The 21,985-nt window shown below is 30.3% G+C and overlaps 1 protein-coding gene across 1 annotated transcript; it reads right to left on the bottom strand.

Moving 5' to 3' along the window:
* Nucleotides 1-19,705: 19,705 nt before the first annotated feature.
* LOC132727538 (fibrinogen C domain-containing protein 1-like) lies at nucleotides 19,706-21,309 on the bottom strand. The gene has a single exon (XM_060713076.1). It carries the CDS (start codon nucleotides 21,215-21,217, stop codon nucleotides 19,961-19,963), a length of 1,257 nt encoding a protein of 418 aa, XP_060569059.1. The 5' UTR covers nucleotides 21,218-21,309; the 3' UTR covers nucleotides 19,706-19,960.
* Between the last annotated feature and the right edge of the window lie 676 nt (nucleotides 21,310-21,985).

The raw sequence follows: 21,985 nt of genomic DNA, 5'->3' as shown, positions 1-21,985 counted from the left end.
TATAGATCCTAAAGGATAAAAAAATATTATCATTGCTATATGGATATGAACAGCATCTTTAGAACGTTAATATGTTCCCTTTACCAGCTATTATTAAGTCATTTTGCAATGTTCAAAATTGTTAAATTCAAACCGAATTCAACTTGTACTTGTTGATATTTAAACAACCTACACTCATGCGTACAAAACATTACAACTTTAATCACAGGGGCGATAACAGCTTGGAAATATTTTCCGATATTTTACAGACAAAATATTTCATTGTCCAGCAAAATTTATAAGAACAAAATTACAATTTATCTTATAATGTGTCTGGCTACTTTTCAATGAGTACATAACAATTCTTACATGACGTATGTAGACAAGAACGTTAAGTGCATTATATTAAATATACATTTTACATCTGATAAAAATGATCGGGTATTATCAAATATTTCGATGAACGACGTATACTATCTGTCCGTTTTATTTTAAAATTAGATATGATATTGTCATCAAGATAACATTTACAAATCATTAAATATCCGACACTTTTTATTAATGCGAAAATAACAATGTTGTTACAATATCACATTTGATATAAGCTGCTGTAAAGATATCTTTAAATAATAAATTGAATGGATTTTATCCTTTATAAATTTGGTTTACATCACATCACATCATATCAGGTCCAACTAAAGTGTTAATACTTCAACATAACAACCACCCGTTACCCAACATAAACGACTTTTGATTAGAAAGTGGGCGAGTGTGGGTGATATTTTCCAAACCGTTGTTAAGTCTAACACTGAAAATTTAAATCAGAAGCATTCGAAAACTATATCTTTGCCAATTGGATCGTACGAGACTCAGTTTAAAATGAAGGTTTAAAATGATCTTGTTTTTATTTAAAAGAAAAAGTTATATTAAACTGGCCTTTACTTGAAAATAAACACTTCATTTTAAAACAATGGTTGGGGTTTCTGAATGCATCAGCATAGGTTTATCATCCATTATTATCACAGCTGGTTTAAAATTGGCTTCCGTGTCTGTTCTTCCCTCTGTACCTGTGTGGCAAGATGGCCAGTCTTTTGTTTAAATTAACATAAGTTTATCAGTGTATAGAAACCGTATACAGTCTAATATAGACCAAACGTTGTGAGAATTTCTTTTTTATTCAGTACCTTTTATGTATATCGCAATAAAACTTTTAAAAGTTATCGTCCTTATCCCTTTTCATCCCATGTGGCCACAATTTCTACCTACAGTGCAGAAAAATGATGACATTGATCAATATTTATAAATGCTAAACATGTTGTTGAAATATGGAAACCATATGGTTTTGGTGAAAGAAATCTAAAGTATGCTGTTTTATGCAAAGATTACATATGTAAATTATTGATAACGGTAACGTTACTTGCTAAGAGGAATAAATAAAAGGTTTTAACTAATATATTAATATTTGTAAGAATGATATACGCATTTTCCACTATATAATTTCTTGCAGTGCAAGATTAAATATAATACTTAAAACGATTTCATAGAAAGGCATATAGCGAATAAGCTATGTCTTAAACTATGAGCGTGCCAAGAGTGACCATAGTAACCTTTGCAAACACCTTGGTACCAGAGAAGACGTCGAGTACCTAAGCGTCATGGAAGGTACCAAGGTATTTGACACTCTCCCTTTTTCTTATTTTTTTTAAAAATAATAAGTAGTCAGGAACACATAATTTTGGCCGGCATACAAACGGTTGAATATCATGCTGAAAATTACTCAAATGGCGAATTAACGAGTTTAAATTCTCAAAAATAATGCTCTATTTTTTCATAATAAAAGATATTTAAACAAACAGCATTATGTTTTAGGTAATTGTAAGTTCTAACCTATATATATACCTATAAAAGATATACTTAGTATGCGATGGTAGATGTTTTTCAAAAATGAATATTAACAATAACACAATTAAAAAATGTACGAAAAACACATAATTAGAATATTACAAGATGAACAACAGAAAAATACAAGACCTGTTTGAGATATTCAATATTCAAAGGCTGGAGACAAACCAGTAATTGGTGAAACTGCAATGAACTGTAACATTCAACTGAACATATAATATTTAATTAGCATTTGGGACAATAACATGATCCGTTTCTTGAAAAGATTAAGGTTAGAAAAGAGGTTAAACCATCTTTCAATCAGAACACTCATGGCTTTAATTAGAATTCCAGGTCTACCTAGTTGTAGAGATGTCTGTTATTAGGGAGATCATACCACACAATTACGTTAACAGACAAATTGTAAAAGCAGGACAAAACGAGAGATATTTACATTATTCCTTTCATATAAAATACGTGTTTTTATTATATAAAACATTTAAGTATTGAAAAATAATAATCTCTCGAACTGTGTAATACACCTAGTTCGGATGTTTTTATAATAGTTTTAGATTTTTTTTGTCATTAAATCATAAAGTTAGGTAAACACCTAGAACTAGGATTTCAATATAACATTGAATCAACCATTTCTATCTTGATATATTTTGAAACGCTTTTTTTATAGTTTCTCAAACCAAATCAATATTATTTATTACAAATTATTATATTTTTTTACCAAGTTTCTATATTAATTTACTTTCTCCTCCGTAGGTATATGAAGGTCGAGGACATCCTACTTTATACCGTACAATATACATTTATAATGCATAATACAATTATACATTTATCAACATTTATCAAACATAATACAATACATTTATCATGCATTATATTCATGCATGCATCAAACATGCACTAAACAAAATGAAAATTAACAAAAAAAAAAACAAACAAAAAAAACCAATCACATTTCATCATTTTACTTCAAACGTTGCTACGAAAAGTTCTTCTCACATAAATGCATCATTATTATGTTAGTTTATAACATAAGGTAAACACCATAATGTTGCAAAACAAATACTTCATCTTACGTTGGATGAGAAATGAACTAAAATTAGCATGTCTGCATATCTTAGGGATCGAGGTGGTAAATCTTTTATAACATATGCACCATCTGTTTTTATTTCATGATACTGAGGTATTAATATCTGTCAAATACACATTTCTGTCAAAATACAGACTATTTATAACATCTAAAGAGAGTTATGTCCTACATTTTATAGAATAGTTAGAAATGTTGTTATTTTATCAAAAATATATTTTGAAATATTATATAATTCATGTTTTTGCAAGAAAGTAATAATTACAGGAAATCTAACATATGAATACAATGAATACACAGAACTATCGGAAAGGCTACCAACAGGGAAAATGGACAAAAAGAAAAAAAAAGTAAAAAAAAAACAACAACAACACACACACACACCCCACTCCCACAAAAAAGGAAATAAACATAAATCTGACGAGAGTGCCATAAAAGAATAAAGAAATAACTGTATACATAAATTAAAAGCTGTTCATAATTCGGTCAATATATAGTTTTTTGGGGAAAAAAATCCTCAAATTGGTGAATGGTTTTGATCAGATTGAAATACGGAAAAGTTCAATTAAGATATTTTACAGAGTAAGATTTAATTGAAGACCAGCTGTTAGATCTGCTGGTTAAATTTTCCTTAATGACATTAGTGCCAAATTAAACTCATCGATAAAATCTATATCTGTGTTTATTTCCCTTACAGTCACTAAAAAAGTAATGTGTGTATATGTTACAAAATATGAAGAATGCAGGCTCAATCAATTTTGTCGTTTTGGGCGTTCTTTAGGGATTTTTTTCTTTCTATCTTAGGATATTTTATTGAGCATATGGATTCCTTGCATCTTCCTGTCGGTCTCAGACGGTCCCATTTGTATCATTTTATAAATTGCAATACACAGACCATCATTAATAAAGACCTGTTGAGTTGTATAATTTTCCAGACGAATATTAGAGCCAGACTATTCTAATCATAGAGGTGCTTAGAATTATTTCCTGGTTTTATTCCGGTAGACAAAAATAACACTTTTCTGCAGTATAATGAAAGGGAAATTATATATTATCTTGCAATACTCTTTTTGTCTACTACGAAATTATAAAATTATATACTGGTACAAAATCTTTGTTTCGTATAGACATATAATGTGCAACATTTTTTGCCTGTTTTTTTTTAGATAAAAGAGAATACATGAATAGTTTAAAACATGATTGATATATCTTTTCAATTATTGAAAAGTAAAAGAAACTGCCGGTTGTGTAATAATTTAATAGTATATGCGAAATAAAACCGAAAGTCCGTTATTTACTTTGCATTGAAATTATCATAAATTAATTATTAACTTATTTACTAAAAAACATTATCACATGTCATTTAAGCTAATCTTTGTAAATAATTTATGAATGTAAGAACTTCTGACATAAGTAATTTACTTGCAATCGTTTTAAGTTAACTGAGGACAACAGATATGTTTGTATGTTTGTAAGTCTATGACTTAAATTTCTTACTCCTTAAAATACAATTATCACCTCAAAATGATAAGAAGAAGAATTCTTTATTTCAAAATCCATATATGAACATCCACAGACTGGTTTAGGCTAATAAACCCTTAACATGACCCAAAAATTACAACGTCTTGAGCAGTACAATAAATACAGAATACAATACAACACATATGGAAGATCGTGTTGGCGAATATGTAGCCTCGTTTAAATAAAGCCTTTATTATTATTAATACAATACAATACAATACAACACAATAAACAATACAATACAATAAACAATATAATACAATACGGGCATTGAATCGATATTACCACCAGCAACATTTTCCGATTACCAGGTATATATAATTTAATTGACACAAATATATATGCATACATGTGCCTGTATTAAGTATAAATCACATGACCTGTGTACAAACTTTTCTCTGGCACGGCACTTAAACTTTTATCTCAATCAATTAAAGGAAAGCAGATGTTTTTCTTAACAATTGCATGGAATATTCATTTTGACACTAACATATTGAGAGAAAGTAATTATTGCGTGTTTAAGTATCTTATAATAAGATGACAGACGGTTATTGAAATTCTCATTTACAATTCTTACAACTATAAAGGACATATTAGATTAAATTATAAAACATAATTAAAAAAATGACTGAACAGACTTCTAGACATTGTCATTTCTCTGTTACTGACAGCTTAAATTTGCGAAAAAAGCAACACGGCAACATGTATAATACCTTGTATGTAAACTGACAACAAACGAGCCCAGTCATGACAAAACAAATATATGGTGTTTGCGACCAGCATGGATCCAGACCAGCCTGCGTTCGCTAACAGTTTCTCTACTTGTTATTGCGTTTGTAAGCCCTGATCAGACTGCGCGGATCCATGCATGTTGGTTTTCTCATGGCACGGCTCAAATATTAAATTAAAACAATACTGGATGAATTTAAGTCCTATAAAACAAGATCTTGATAATTGACAAACAATTATATTAGCAAATCTTTAAATCTTTGATTGCCCTTTGATTGTAAGTTTGACGATTAGTTAGTATCTGTTTTTTTAATAATTCAATAACTTTACCGCATTATCTATTATATCTTTTAATATCAATATATTTTATATTGGTTGTCAGTCCTAAAATGCATGATGGGTGTAATTAAGTTGTCATCAAAATGATAAATAATTGCGCTTCAATTCAGAACATCATTTATAATTATTGTGATATCTTTAATAGATTTGCATGTTGTTTGCATGACATTGCATTTTGTTGTAAATTATCAGACTTTTTTCCCAAGCATTGTACAGATCAAAATTACGGAGGTTTCAGCTGTCATTTATGATTTATAGAAATATAATGACCATAAATAGTGAATGTTCTGTCGATTTAAAATTAAATTTATTTTGAAAACGACTATAATCCGATTTATTTTGTTCATGGCATGTGAAAATTTTGTCCTGTTCTTGTATTTTTGCAGATAGAAACCTCGATATGTTTTTTCTGATTTCAAATAAACTACATCACAATAAATTAAAAAATACTTTAGACAATTTATTTTTTAATAATTTAATGAAAGTATGCTAGTGACCCATGTTTGCTTTAATCTTTAAAATGAAATTACTCAGCCCTTTATCTTGAGATAAACATTTTTTTACGAAACAACGTCGATGCCTGTTAAGTGAATTCTTAGAAACAGCACGGTTCCGTAATAACTAGCAATCAACTCTTGTTTGTATACAAATGAATTTGAAATTTATTATGCGCGTGATGTTATTTGTCTAGTCCCTGGGAATTTAGTCTGCGTTTCGATCAGACCTAAGCTTAATAATATACAAGATTAAATTTAAATCAAATATATGTATGATCTTAAATAAGTTGCAATTGAAAGGGACCCCACTGAAGTTTTTTGACATGACAGACTGGAAATAATCTTTCGGGATTTATGTGTCATATAGTGCCCTATTTTACCTCTTGTCAAAGTTTTAACCCATAAAACACATCAGTTAAATAAATGGATAAAGATCTTCGATATAAACTTATCTTATATTGGAAATACTGGTCGGATTTACAAGTTTAATTCATCTAGACTTCTCTTGATATGTATCCTTCTCATGAGCATTTTTCTTATATCTAGTTGAAAGTTCACTTGTTATTATAGGCTGCTTGCAAAACGCATTAACAACATCTCTGTTTAATGTACAAGTTCAAAAGCTGGTCATAAATTTTACAGTAGTTTACTGTGAACATTTCAGTTTACCTATATATCATTTCATTTATTGCACATTTATTTGCTCTTTTAACAGAATATGATTGTTTCATCAAATATTTTTAAGTCATATTATATGTAAGCATTATATTGCGATATTTTTCTAAAGCCATGTCTTGTCGGCTGATAAAGACCTACTCGATAAATAAATCGTTCAGTCCTTTTATATCTTTAAGCATGCAGGTAAGAGAAAGCGTGCACACGAGTGAGTGAATTAATTATTTATCCAATAATCAATTGCTCAATAAAGAAGCATTGTGAAAAAAACCGTATTTGCATATTTTACACATAACAGAAAGCACAGATGCATTAAAGAAGTAATCAGAACTTGTTTTTGTCAGGCCACATTAGGGAATTGGACAATGTTTGGTTTGGCAAACAATTAGATACAATACTAAGTAAAATTTAAATATAAGGGTAAAGGTCTATAAATCTCAATTCCAGGTCTTCTGTTAACGCGTTGACCGATGATGCAATCTTTGTTTCCGTTACCTTAGCAGACAATAAATAACTGCAATGATCATACTTGCTGTTTATATAAAATCGTTTTAAATTCGAAAGTGATCATTCATCAAATTTAAGATAACATGTTGACACTACAAGAAAAGTTTCGCATTAAGACCCTCTTAATTTGACCATTTGTCATGCTCAAAGCCAAATAATAAACTGCAATGCATTTAAATTGCGATCATTTCGGCTGAGAAAATTGATATAATATTGATATTGACGATCTGATTTTTGTCAGTGACATTTAAATTAATGCCGACTGCGTGTGATTAGTATCTGATTTCAATAAGATTTACAAATTATGATCCATATTAAGATGTATTGGTCATTCCAGACAGCGATGACGAACTTTAATGAAAATAAACAAAATAAATGTCGGTATCCAAACATCTTAATTAAAAATGTTTAAACTAGTTGAATACTTTTGCACAAGTAAATGGAATACCTGGCCTGTGTCCCAAGTTTTTCGTTATAGCAGAGGGCAATTTAACAATATTTTACGTTCCGTTTTTCACAATACTTCCGGGTAAATGCAGTGGTTTCATTTTCGGTGGTAACTAGTGGAGGATCTGTACACAGTCCTACTGCGGGGTCATTTAGCAGGATTCTTTTCAAACGCCTGTATAAGTTACATAATTAAAATCAACAAATTTTACTGCGTAGTTTTATAAAGTATGCACTGTTTTTTTTTTAGATATAAAACATTTTTGTTTTATAACTGTCATTTTAATTTAATTTTCTAACTTAAAGGCAATTCACATTCTTAATGTTCTTTCGATACAAATCTTTCATTGCGTCTTGGTACATCAAATATACTTGTCGATTCTAAGATGAAAAAGTTTGGATCAGTCACTTCTATCTTAAAATAATTCAACATTTTAAATAACTCAAAAGGAGAAACCACAAGTAACGGTAAGCGCATAAAGAACTATTTGAAACGTCTTTTAGTACTTCAGTTCTTCTTGTAATCAATTCTCAAAGCATAAGAATCTTTAAAATGTGTATGTCGGTGCCATTTCCACTTAAATTGACGTAACAATATATTTAAGGCCCATTAAACTGTCGACGTGTTTCCTGTTTCGTCTCAATCAGTCTTTTTCTGGGCTTTTATTCTGTTTTAATGTTTCCCCGAGACAAATAACATGCATAATTACTTGACATGTTCAAGCTAAAAGAAAATGCATTTTGTTCTTTCAATCCAATACATGGAATAATATCCTTCATTAAAAGCTTCTTTTCGAGTATGTATTACAAGAATTACCATCTCGCAGATGATGTTTGCTTTAAATGTATTACCGGTGCCATTGATGGCAGATTGCTACAGTGATGACAGAAAATCTAAAATTTATTGATCACTACAGGTAGGTTATAAACTTAGTCAACAATTTCTAAGTACTCAAAAAGGAAAATTCAATTGTTATATAATTACTGTCTACTGACTTGACTAGAAATTTTGGACTTGTTTTCCCCATTTCATGAAATATTTTGAGTGGGTACAAATCCGTGTAAATGATTATCTCAAGTTTGAAATAAATATAGGAATTTCGTGTTAAAAACAAATTATTTACCAATCAGGCTACGTATGCTTCATATCAACTTAGTGTGCCTGTTTTCTTGATAATGTTACAGGCGTTTTAACTAGCCGGCTGCCGTTACAGTAAGTATATACAGTAAGCATATGCGAAATATAAATATATCAACCAAAATGATAACTATTATTACTACCTGTTGTAATAAGCTTATTTTAGAGTTCTGCCATCAATACAGCAATATGTCATTTCTGGTGCCTGTAATACGGTGTGAGAATGTAAGTTTGAATGGTACTTCATCAGTTAACAGGTCATTGTTATGAATACTTTTAGTTAAAACTTTCATGAATCCAAATATTTTGACAAAGGGCATAAGTATCTTAAATAAGAATGGTATTTATGGTTCATGAAATTAAGGATGAAAGATACAAATAATTAAATAATAAAATCAATTAAGAATACCTAGTTATCTGTGAAAAACAATTTAAAATAATGTTTCTTTTCCTTTTTTGCTTTTATTTATTTGGGGAATTAAACAAATATTGAAATGACAGCACATTTCAGGCAATATTTAGATATCTAGATTTCAACTGTGCACGAATCTCTCTTTTTTAATGTATACACTAGTTTTCATCAGTTAACAATACTGAATAAAAATCTGATGCTTCTTGGATTACTGACTCACTTAATGGTAATGCCTAGCCATTTCCGGGACAATTCTTTATTAGCAACATGAAATACATATTGGCTTCAACATTGATGGTTGATAGTCTGAAAAAAGTAATAATGCTATTTTGCTGCTAAATATTAGCTTCATATTAAAAAGGGCATAAAAGGTTACAAAAAGGAATATCAAAAGTATTTGCTATCAAATAATTATCACATGATTATCTATTAATGCTTTAACGAATGCGTTTTTTCTAACGCATTATGTTAAGAATGTTCTCCAGACAAATGTATGTTGTTTTTTTTTAACTGAGCATTAAACAATTTACTTTAATTGACACTTTCTTTTTCGAACTTACACCTTTTTATATATGTTGCTTTACGCCTGAACAGAAGGTCGAGAGGAGTGTTTAGATGTACAACACCACTTAAAAATAAGATATGTAAACAAATCTTAATGTGTGTACGATGCTACTCTTTGAATTCGCAAAACTTTTTGTCAATTATTATGACTGTTGCGTGTCTCAGTAACTTATTTATAAATAATAACAACAGAATGAGTCAAAGGTCGCCAAACTGTGCGGTGAATAAATATATCATTGTGAATATATATTTCTTTGTTATTGTTCATGAAGACGCATTGTCCAGTTTTCCATTTACAACTGTAGTATAAATTATGCCAGTGAAATACGATGCACCATCGCAATATTGTTTGAGAACATCTGCGTCGTCTATGTCCATTAGCATAAATGAATAAATCTTGACCAACGCAGTAATCAAATGCTCATCAACATGTGTCAAGTTATCTCCCGATATTTGTTCAGTCTAATGCAGTTTTCATGCGTCAGTCAGGCTAATGCTCTGGTTTCTAGTGATAGTAATCTACTCTGTTGTTTTTAATACGGGAATAGTGATTACGAGTTAAATCAGTGGAACAAGTTCAATATTTAAACATGCATTTAATAACTGCAATGTTTTCACGGTTTTGTAACACTTTATGCATTTTATTCGTAGATTGAATTGATTGGTATCGGCGTTTGCCTTACTTATTGATTAGTTTTGTGCTTATCAGATTCTGGTTTAAGTTGGTTGCATGTCATAAAATTGTGAAATGAGGATATTATAAATAAATGGCTTTCACTCATGTTTTATTTTATGATTTCAGAAATTTATCTAAGGTCAATATAGAATATTATTGAAAAAACGGTATCAGTACTGGTTGTACTATCTTTTTGTGACTTATCAAGAAGTTATTGGTTTGAAAAACTTTTGTGCAAAAGAATCTGAATAGAAATCCAACTAATAACTAAATATATTAGTGGTGTTGATGACGTCAATGCAGTTTTTCAATCACATTTGCAAAAAAATAAACATTTTGAACTTTTTGTGTCCGTTTTCACCAGAATTTAATAGAATCAGTTAATAAAACTGTCAGCGAAACACGATTGTTTGTGTTAATCATTGCTTAAATAAACAAAGCAGCAATTTGGCTAAATCAAATGTATAGAAAACTATTTTGTCTTTTTCTATTCATCTTTTAAAAAAAAAAGGTTTTGAATAATTTTTTGAAAAGTTTGCCATTTTTATTATTTTATGTAATCTTCATTTTCCAGATATGCTTAGTTAATTAAGTCCACTATCATTGGAATGTAATTTTATGTAAATTACTGTTGTACTTGTTAAGATTACATCGTATTTAAAGATTCTGTATGTTGTGATCAAAGTGGTAAACCACACTAAGTGAAATTATATATATATGTACATAATTATGCAAATAAAACAATTTTCAAACATCGAAGAATATGTAAAATATGTACTGCTAATGTTTGTGCATATTATATGTAAAATATATGTAATCATTAAAACATATACATTCATTTCTTATTGTAAAATTTGACTTAAACTTTATAGAAAATAAATTTTTTATTGCCTCCATTTATTTACATGAAATGTTAAATTCGGATATATCTTTATAAATAATGCTTTTTGGAACCTACAATATTGATAAATCTTAATTAATTTGAGCATTACATTTATGATTTAAAACTATAAAAAAAATTGTATTACAGGATCTTTAAATTATTATGTTCAGCAATTGTACTCAGTTATCATTCTTTTAAACATTTAATGGGACAATTATGCGAATTCAACATTCTTCTTCATTATGCAACCAAGTCAAGATAAATAAACCATTTTAATGAAAAATTCATCATTAAGCTGTCAATAGCAATTTAGTTAACTGTTTATATTCCTTCCTCATTTTTCAAAAGAACAACTGCGAATCCATCTATATGAAATGAACTGGTGCCTGTTTTCCGCATTTTCCTAGTAATATCAGAGAAGCAATTTATCGCCCTGTCATTGAAGTACAGACTCTGTTATAAATCATTGTTCAAATAAGATCTAAAACACTGATTGATACCGTCTAATTGACTTTCATTTCGTCGTCCCTATTCCGCATGATTTTGGGAATATTAATTTCGAATTTCCGATGGCACTATAAAGTAGTTAGTCAAATACTTTTATTCCTTATAACAAAATGATAGGTTTTCTTCACAAGATAGTGTTTACTGTCTAACATTGTTTGAAGGCATGTGTTTTGAAGTTTGTTTGTTTAAGTCATGCACCCAAGTAACAATTTATTTAAAAAAATGTCAATAAGAAGAAAGAAGAACTTTAACTATACTGTTTCACCTTTTCATGATTGTCTAAAATCGTTCGACAACTAATGTTTAAACACGTGCTTAAAATACTGTCTAAAATAGTACTACAAAATACGCATTGTTTGCATGAAAAATAAGTAAGCTTACTCTAATGTGTGGGTTTTTTCTATTCATGAATTGATTATTTTTGATACTTGTGATATCAAAGAAACTGAACACAACATCAAAGTAACTGTTTTTTTCCTTAGCGGTTTGATGTTGGCCTAAAACAAAGATACAATGTACTATGGATACAAGAGGTAATGCTCTTTTAACTGTCTATGTTACAATTGCGGCGTCCAATGTTTATAAGCCTCAATATTTTTGTAATTGATTTTCAGACAAGTGTTTTGCACTAATTAAACTTAAGTATAAAGAGGAAACAATTGGGTATTCTCGCTTTTGTATATTAAAGGTTTGGTTTTCAAAACGTGTAAGTAGGAATTATCAAGTTATTTAGAATATTAAAAAGGAAATTTACATTAGATAAGGAAGAAGATTTCCTTTATAATTCATGTAAATGATTCATGATTTGTTTAGTTCAAAACTATTTTTCCAAATATAAAGTGATCCTGTCCAAATGTACCAAAGCTATACAAGAAAGGTTGAAAGGTGTGTCAAAATGCACTACGGTAACAGCTGGACTTTATATGTTGTCAATTATAATTTACATGGATACACATCTTACAGCTTTCAACACATCATACTTTGATACGTAGCAGTATGTTCACATAATACTTTTATTGTATTTATTGTTAGACAGTTGACATTCTAATCATATATCCTTTTATCATATAATATTTCGGTGAATAAAATTCGAATTTCAACGTATTAGGACTACTCCAAGTGAAAAAAGGGACCATTATCACATTTGTAAAAGCTCTGTTTCATACAGTTAGTGCAATAGTGTTCGTTTTTATTTGATTAATTAAAATGATATAAAGATTCATGTATATGATATCCTAAACGTTTTGCACTTTTATTTTATGTTTCGAAATTCACGTAAAACATATTTAAATAAAGAAAGCTCGTTTATATTTAAAACAATATTTGAACTCTAAGCAATTTTAAGGACAAAAAAAAGGTTTTTAAATGTCTGAAAGAAAAAATGATAAAAACAGCAGAAAAATTTTGACACAGTCACAGTAAAGAAAACTATCCAAATAATTTGATGGTACGAGGATTTATCAAAATGTTCTTAGCCCGATGTACTTCCGGTAGTCAGAGAACCCAACTAATGGTCTTACTTTTCAATATAATCGCCCTCTACATCAATGCACTTTGTCAACCTGTGCTCCAACTTGTTTAACCTTTTCAAAATAGAACTCACTATTTTGGTCCTCAAAGAACTCATTGACCGCCTCCATGACACCTTTATAGCTTCCAAAACGTTTACTCTGAAGCTTGGCTTTCTGTTTCGGAAACAGGTAGAAGTCAGAGGGGGCCAAGTCCGGAGAATATGGGGAAGGAACTAAAATATTAGTTTTTATTACCTAACTCTTCCAGTAAAAAATTTAAGATTTCTTAATATTTCTCCAAACATACAAGATTTTTTATTTAAACAACTTTCAAATTTAATAGGTATAAATAAATGACAGAATTTAAGGTTTCCATTATGTAAGAAAATAACAAATATTGATAATCCGTAAAATGTACGTGCATAATGATATAAAAAAGATGTTGGTAATTAGTGTGAATATGTTGATCATATTGGGTGAAAAATTCATGCTTTGGTAAATATAATTTTAAATAAATATAAAAATTCATTGTAAAAGAATATTGTTCTTAGACAGTCAAAGCTACACACATTTAGAGAAAGTCCATTTGAGTGAAAATAATTGTAAAATAAGTTCTGACAACTTCCCAGGAATCTCCATGAATCAAAGTCATTATTTCTAATACCATGCTGCTCGTGACATTTTTTGCTTCAGAAAAAAATGTTCTTTTTTGGTAAGCGTTATACATACAACAGACACATACTGCATGTATAGTATTTCATTTATTTGACCACTTGTGGTCTTTCGTAGTTTAATCACACACGTTAGTAATATTCCTGTTATTTCCCGGCTCAGTATATTCTCATTGAACTATTCATAATAAAGTTATTGTTTCAGCAATGCCAATGTAAAATCAACGAGATGTGAGCAATGTTTTGAAGGTTTCGTAAGTACATTAAATTAACTCAACTCAAAAAGATTCTTTAACAAAGTGGAGCGAATGATCGTATGACATTCAGTTTAATGTTGTGAGTTGTTACGTTTTATCCAGATGAAAATAAAAATGTACATGAACCTCGGAAAAATAACCACCACATACAAACCAGTATCATCATAAAGAAACCTCCCTGGAGTTGCTTTAATGCAAGTTAGTAACATTTTCAATAATACAATTTTATATTTGTAAAATTTACTCTATGCAGAGCTAGGGAGTGTTGACAGTCGTAATAATTTGCTTAAATGACCCAAGCTTTCATTCGTGAAAAAAGCAACACGGCAACATATTACTTATCAAAATATGATAAATTGTATGCAAATTCACATCAATTATCATTTCAAAAACAGGAAGAATTTATGTCCTCTAAAACAAGATCTAGATAACTAAAGTACGTGCTAACAATTATACCAGCAACATTAAATCGTTGATTGTCCACTGAAATAATTTGTCAATATGGCGCTTTTTTTTAATGGTTTTATAATAATTTAATAACTCTTCCACATTATTTGTCTTATTTTATGATATTAATATATTTCATAATTATTACATTATGGGTGTAATTAAGATGTCATCAAAATGATAAATTATTCCGCTTGAGTTATGAACATCATTTATGATTATTGTGATATATTTAAGAGTTGTGCAGGTAATTTTGCATGACAATGCATTTTGATTATATATTTTCAGACTATATCCCGTGCATTTTACACATCAATTTTACAGTAGTTTTGGCTGTCATTTATGACTAATATAAATATAATGACCATAAATAGTGAATGCCCTGTCTTTTGAAAATAAAATTTTATTTTAAAAACGTAAATAATCTTATTCATTTATTAATGGCATGAAAAAATGTGGTCAGGTTGTCGTATTATCGTAAAAAAACACCCAAAGAGATACTTTTTTCTGATTTCAAATAATCCATATGCCTGAATATTTAAATATAAAACATACTGACGTCAATTCATTGTGTAACTATAAATTTAAGAAAAGTAGGGTAGTGACGACTCGTGTTTACTTTAAAACTAAATGAAAACAGCACATACCTAAGTCTCGGGACTAACGTGATAACGAAACAAACGTCGGTGCATGTCAGTGCATTCTCACATTCTTAGCAATCCACTCTTCTTTGTTTATAAGTCGATTTGAAAATTGGCTTACGCATGATCTAATTTTTCTAGTGTATGGAAATTTAGTCTGCGTTTCTTTGAGACTTTAACTTAATAATGAAAGACTAGATTAAATCTAAATCAAATTATATGTATGATCTTAAATGAGTTTCAATTAAGATATTTTGTTGACTATTATAATACCAGTAATATGAAAGCTGTGGTGTGCTCTATATAACATTTCTTGAACGAGAGGAGGGTCAATATATCAAAAATGGCAATTAATCATTGCATAAAGCAATCAAAATGAAGTTATGATGGAACTTACTATATATTACACGTATGTGACACGTCTTGCTTGTTTGGTCATGTGATATGATTCCAAAATGAATTACAACTTTATGTTGAGCGTTTTACACTCTTACTTTGAATGAATTAAACAACAAGACATAAATTCATCCTTTTAAACCATTTGTAAAGTATTAAATGCCATTCAACAATATTTTTATAGATGGCCGTTAATATGCAATTAAGATGTTGAAATTTAAAAGAAAAGTTTTGTTTTTGAAAAACGGAAGTGCAGTCACGTTTTTAAATGTGCAATGTGTAAAAGTTTAAGGTTGTGGTAAAATAGATAGTAAAAATATTGTGTTATGCAATTGTTTTATGACAAGTGGTAATATAATATATGCTGTATCAGTATACATCACATTATCATCGGCATTACAGGATTTAAGGCCCAATATAACTAGTATACAAAACTGTTAATTTATCAATAGTATGGCATATCACAAAATTTTACTTATCCACCTACAATTGACATTTTCTGGATTGTGTTATGATATTCAAGTACTGGATATTTTTACACTATAGAAAATGTTTTATCTGAGCATATCTTGTTAAAGTTTCATTTTATAAAAGATATCAGCTGAGAACATGGATAAAGAGATTAATTATGAACATAACTTAGATTGAAAAAATACAGGTCAGTATGACAAGTTTAATTCATCTGCGACTTATCTTCTCAGGAGGCTTTTGACTTCTCTCCTTCCTGAGAGTATTTTCTAATATCTAAGTCCACTAGTTATTGCGAGACCTGCTGGGAAAGAAACGCATTAATAACATCTGTGTTTTATGTACAAGTTCAAAAGCTGGTCACAGATCGATAATTAATTATACAGTAGTTAACTGTCAAAATTGCAATTCATCAATAGATTATTTCATTTATAGCATATTTAGTTGTTCTTTCAACAGAACATGATTGTTTTCTCAGATTTTTATGCAAGTATTACATTACGATATTTTCCCTAAGTAATGTTTTGGCATGTTTTAAGACCCTTACAATTAATTGTTTCCTAATTTTTATATCTAAATGCAAGCAGGTAAGAGCGAGCGAGCGAATGAGCCTGTGAGAGAGTGAGTGAATTAATTATGTAATAAACTTTGATAAATAATCAATTGCTCAATAAGGAAGAATTGTGAAATTTAGAATTTTAAAAATGTATTTTTAAGTTTTTTTTTGAGGTTTTACAAATATAAGAACATTTTATAAATAAGTCATTGAGGAAAGAAACCTGTAGTTATATTATACAACGCAAATGACGATGACAAACAAATTAAACATTAAACAAACTACTTTTTGTTGTTACCACTGCATTAGGACAATGGACAATGTTTCGCATGTAAAATGTGTACAGATCTATTGATTAATAGGAGAAATGTACGGACCAATGGATGAAGAAAAGCTTTTTTATATAAGTTTTATCTATGGACCTTTTTTGAATGTTTTGAATTGGTTTATATACAACTATTGTAACGCAAAACAAGCGGGTTATCAGTTTTCGTGCTTTAAAGTTTGCTAATTTCAAAAAAGGTAATATATTTTTTAGGAAAATTTTGAGTTTGCAATTATTTCTACTTTTCATTTTGTATACAATTGAATTATTTTATTTCTTCAAAACCAACATTCCAAAAACGTATATATGCATTGTTGGAGATACATTTCACACTATGTTTGCAAATTACCTGGGGGGGGGGGGGGTGCGTTTTTGCTAAATTCAGCATTTAATTTCATAACTGACTTTGTATACTCGAATTGTCAAACTTGAGTGAATAAGGTTGTAAGAAAAAAGAGATTAAACTTGAGCAGCCGACAGTGCTGGCACTTGAACGACTTTATGGACTTGAGCAGGCGACAGTGCAAGTACTGGAAAAACTGTACATACTTGGGCAGACTGGAAAGACTGTACAAACTTGAGAAGCCGAAGTGCTGACACTGGAAAGACCGTGATTGAAACATTAGGTCTGCAGCCGAAATGATGGAAGGCAGATTCATAATGGCCGAGCTGGAGAGCCAATCTCATAGAGGCCATACTTTTTGCACAATGTTCTTGTTTTTATGTTCATAATGTTGTGGTGAACTTCATTTTAGCCTTACATATTTGAAGTGAAAACGTGCCTAATATTGAAAAATTAATTAAAAATAACGATGAATGCACACTTGTTTATGTCGTTCAAAATGAAGAGGCTAATACACGACAATGAATAATACACGCCAGAATATCTGGCTCGCAAAATTAATCTCATCGCATAGTGTGGTTATTTTCAGTCAAAATTCACGTAAAGTTAAGCTTGCACAGGGCCAGAAATTTGTTAGTATGCTCTTTTGGATGTTGAATATGAATCCATAACATTGATTTACTCGAACACAGTTGGGATATGTTAAAAATAGATGAATACTTACCGTCCGTCATTTGTGTTTCGTGCACCGACATATATGTACTGGTACAGCTGTCGACGTTTGAACTGCTGTCTGCCCATTTGATTGTACGATGTGGTCTGATCAGATATAATATTGCAGCTATGTACGATTTCAAAGGGCCTTTTGTTTTCAACATTGTATAATGACCTCTTTTTCAACGTTTAATATGGAACGCCGTGACTGTCTTATGTGATCAATGTGTTTGCTATCTTGTGAAATGATGATACTATTTTGTCGATTAAGCATGTTAACATGTGCAATTTACATCAAATCTTGTCAAAATACCACGCTGACTTGTTTAAACAGCATGTTTACTTGTCAAATAATCATGATGACATGTGCAGACAACATGTTAACTTGTCAAAGTACCATGATGACTTGTGCAAACAACATGTTAACTTGTCGAAGTATCATGAGACTTGTGCAAACGACATGTTAACTTGTCAAAATTGCATGATGACATGTGCAAACAGCATGCTAACGTGTCAAATTATCGTGACGACATGCTCATGATACTTTGACAAGTTAACATGTCTTTTGCACAAGTCATCACGATAATTTGACAAGTTAACATGTTGTCTGCACAAGTCATCATGAAATTTTGACAAGTTAACAAGTCGTTTTCACAAGTGATCATGATTCTTTGACAAATTAACATGTTGTCTGCAGAAGTCATCATGATACTTTGACAAGTTAACATGTTGTTTGCACATGTCATCACGATAATTCGACAAGTTTACATGCTATTTGCACATGTCATCACGATAATTCGACAAGTTAACATGCTGTTTGCACATGTCATCATGAATTTTTTACAAGTTAACATTTTTGTTTGATATGAATTTGTATGTACATTATAAATACTTTCGGGAATAAATATGTTTAAACCAAACGAATGAATTAGACTTGTTTCAATCATACAAAAGTTACATTTTACATGTATATCATTGTTATTTCCAGAGTTTGTTCAAGTCAAATGACTTGTGTTAAAACTACCCGGTGATTCTGTTGGCGTCTAAGTTCTTTTAAGCTATATAGATATACGTATTTACGCTTCTAACCCAAAATATTTAGAATTTATACAGAAATTCATGCTGGGACTTTTAAAATTGTCATATTAGCGTGATTTGAGTACTGTACATAAGATCATTTTAATATTTTTGTCATCAATTTGCCTGAGTATCCCTTTAAGTTGTTGACACGAGATACTATGTTGTGGCCACGAGATACTAAGTCGTTCCACGAGTATTAAGTCGTGGCTCAAGCTAATTTCCTCGTGGGCAAGAGACACTATGTCGTGGGCATGAGTTACTAAGTCTTGACGACGAGGTAATTAAGTGATGCGAACGGGATACTATGTTATGGCTACGAGTGACTCCACGAGTTACTAAGTCATGGGAACGAGATAACTAAGTCATGCACACGAGACAAGTTTAAAGATATTCCTGTAAACTTTTCATAAGAGTATTTATTAAAAATAAAATTCAAAAATCACAGTTTAGTTTGCTTATAATCATTTTGAATGAAAATAAAAATAACATATAATATTACTTAAAATACAGGGCACACTGTTATGTCGGGAAACATACGCATCGGCGGAACTAAGGAATAAATCAACATGTTAGTGATTCGTCTGGGATTGTTCAGTGTCTATTTTTTCATCAGCTTTCAAAGTCCAAGTTTCTGTAAAGTTTACATAACGAAAAAATTACACTTACTTATTGATCAATTTTATAGCGGTGATAATCAATATCCAAGTTTAACAAGTTGACGGAATTTCATTTCTACTTTTTTCAAACTGTAGTATTTATTCTTCCAAAGATACCACGTAATTCCAGTACTATCTATTTTGCCAGGCTGGTTATAATACCTTCCATTGAGATTGGCATTTAAGCAATCCTTATACCACCACGCACCATGATAAATTTCCACACAATTGAGAAAGGATGTATCATGATCTCTGTCATACGTTGAGAACATCATTCCATTATGATATCGAAGAGCATCTCTAGCAGTTCCACTGTATCCGCTCACCTCCAGTTTGTAATTGTCTTCTTCCGGATATATCTTAAACTTACTATACTTAGCATAGGCACTGTTTCCCTCAAAATCTTCAATCTCTATTCGAAGTTCGTGGTCTCCATCTGATGTCAGTAAACTCAAATGTTCATTACCAAGCCAGAACTCACCATTTAGATCACCAAAGCCGTTTTTATATTCAGCCCAGGTACGATAAAAATCTGTTTTACCATTCAGTCTTCTTTGAAATACTATCCAGCCACCGCCGTCTGTAGTTTGGTCACAGTAAACTTCAAAACCTTGTCGTAATTTGTTTACTCCATTACCTGCATTGCCCATAGCTGTTAACGAACGACAGGAGGTAGGATAGAATAAATACTCCATTTTCGAATATAAATTAGTTATTAGAGTTTCAATGTTTTTAATTTGTTTGGTGTTTTGCTGAACCTGTTCAGCCATACTTTGTAACATTTTACGGTCATTTTCAAACGTTATTAAATTGTCTTCAGACACATGTTTGACCGTCTCAAAGTTGGTTAATAATTGATCAGTTTTGTTAACAGCGACTTTGCAATAACTTTCAACATCTTCGTTAAGGGATATCAAATTCTTTTCAATCTTTGGAATTTCCCGTCGAAACCTTACAGCCTCAGATTTTTCCTCGGTGAAGGCAACCCTGAGTCTTGTGAAATCCTCTTCCAATGTGTCCACTGTTTCAGAATCAATCTTACTAGCTTTTGTGGTAACTAAAGGACTGGGCTGTCTTTTTCCGATTGTCGCATTTAACATTTTATCGATGCCATCTAGTCGAATTGTTATTTCAGCAATATCTTCGTCTCTGAGCTCACCTTCGGTATTAAGTCTATTTTCTAAATGTTTGACAATTGACTTCAGACGATCAAATTTCTTTGTTGAACTCGTCAAATGAATAACATGTACACTGAAAAGAAAAACTTTTACTATTCCAAACAGATGCATATTCATGTGTTACTATGAAAATGAAGTTAAGATGTCTATTTGTTATCAAACGTTTTTAAAGCTAGCATGAACGATTTTCCTCCGTCAATCAATTTCAAAACCGAACAAATAAAAATTTCACTTTCATCATTAATTTTTAAACAAATAAAAAATCCCGTTTCTACACTTTTTTCCTATAAAAAAGCACATGACTTTAAGCTTTTTTTTTGGGAAAAAATGTTTTTTGTGATGTAGGTTAATTGGTTAAAAAAAAAACGGGGAGGTTTAATTTTTTTTTTTCTTTTCCTAACAGAGGGATTTAAAAAAACCGAAAGGTTATTTAATCCAATTCAATTTCAATGAAATAGGAATTTATAAAACCCGTTTCGCGGGTGGATAAAAAAATTTAACTTTTTGAAAACAAAAAAACTGACTTTGTGAAAGGTTTATTTAAAAATTTCCCCTTTGTTTTAAACCAAAAGGAAATTTTGGGTTTTTGAAAATTGAGTTTTGGGGGGTTGATTTTTGCTTGGAAGGGGTTTTGGTTGGAATTTTTTTAATTTTTTGGGTGAATCTTTAAAAATTTGGGAAATAAAAAAGGGGGGTTTAAAAATGGTTACTGTAAATTCAAGTTGTTTTTGTTTGATATTTTTATTATCTGTTTTTTTAGTTAAGATATACTTCGTTGATATTGGTTGAATGTTTGGAGTGAGTTTGTTATATAGTTGATGCTTTGTTTTTAAGGATATCTGTAAATATTGTGTGTTTAAGTTTGCTTTCGTGATGCTGATTGTT

Source organism: Ruditapes philippinarum, unplaced genomic scaffold, assembly GCF_026571515.1.
Source record: "Ruditapes philippinarum isolate M1 unplaced genomic scaffold, ASM2657151v2 ctg5786_1_1_1_1, whole genome shotgun sequence".
NCBI classification, from domain to species: domain Eukaryota; kingdom Metazoa; phylum Mollusca; class Bivalvia; order Venerida; family Veneridae; genus Ruditapes; species Ruditapes philippinarum.
Note: the sequence above shows the minus strand (reverse complement) of the source record. Positions and strands in the feature narration are given on the sequence as shown.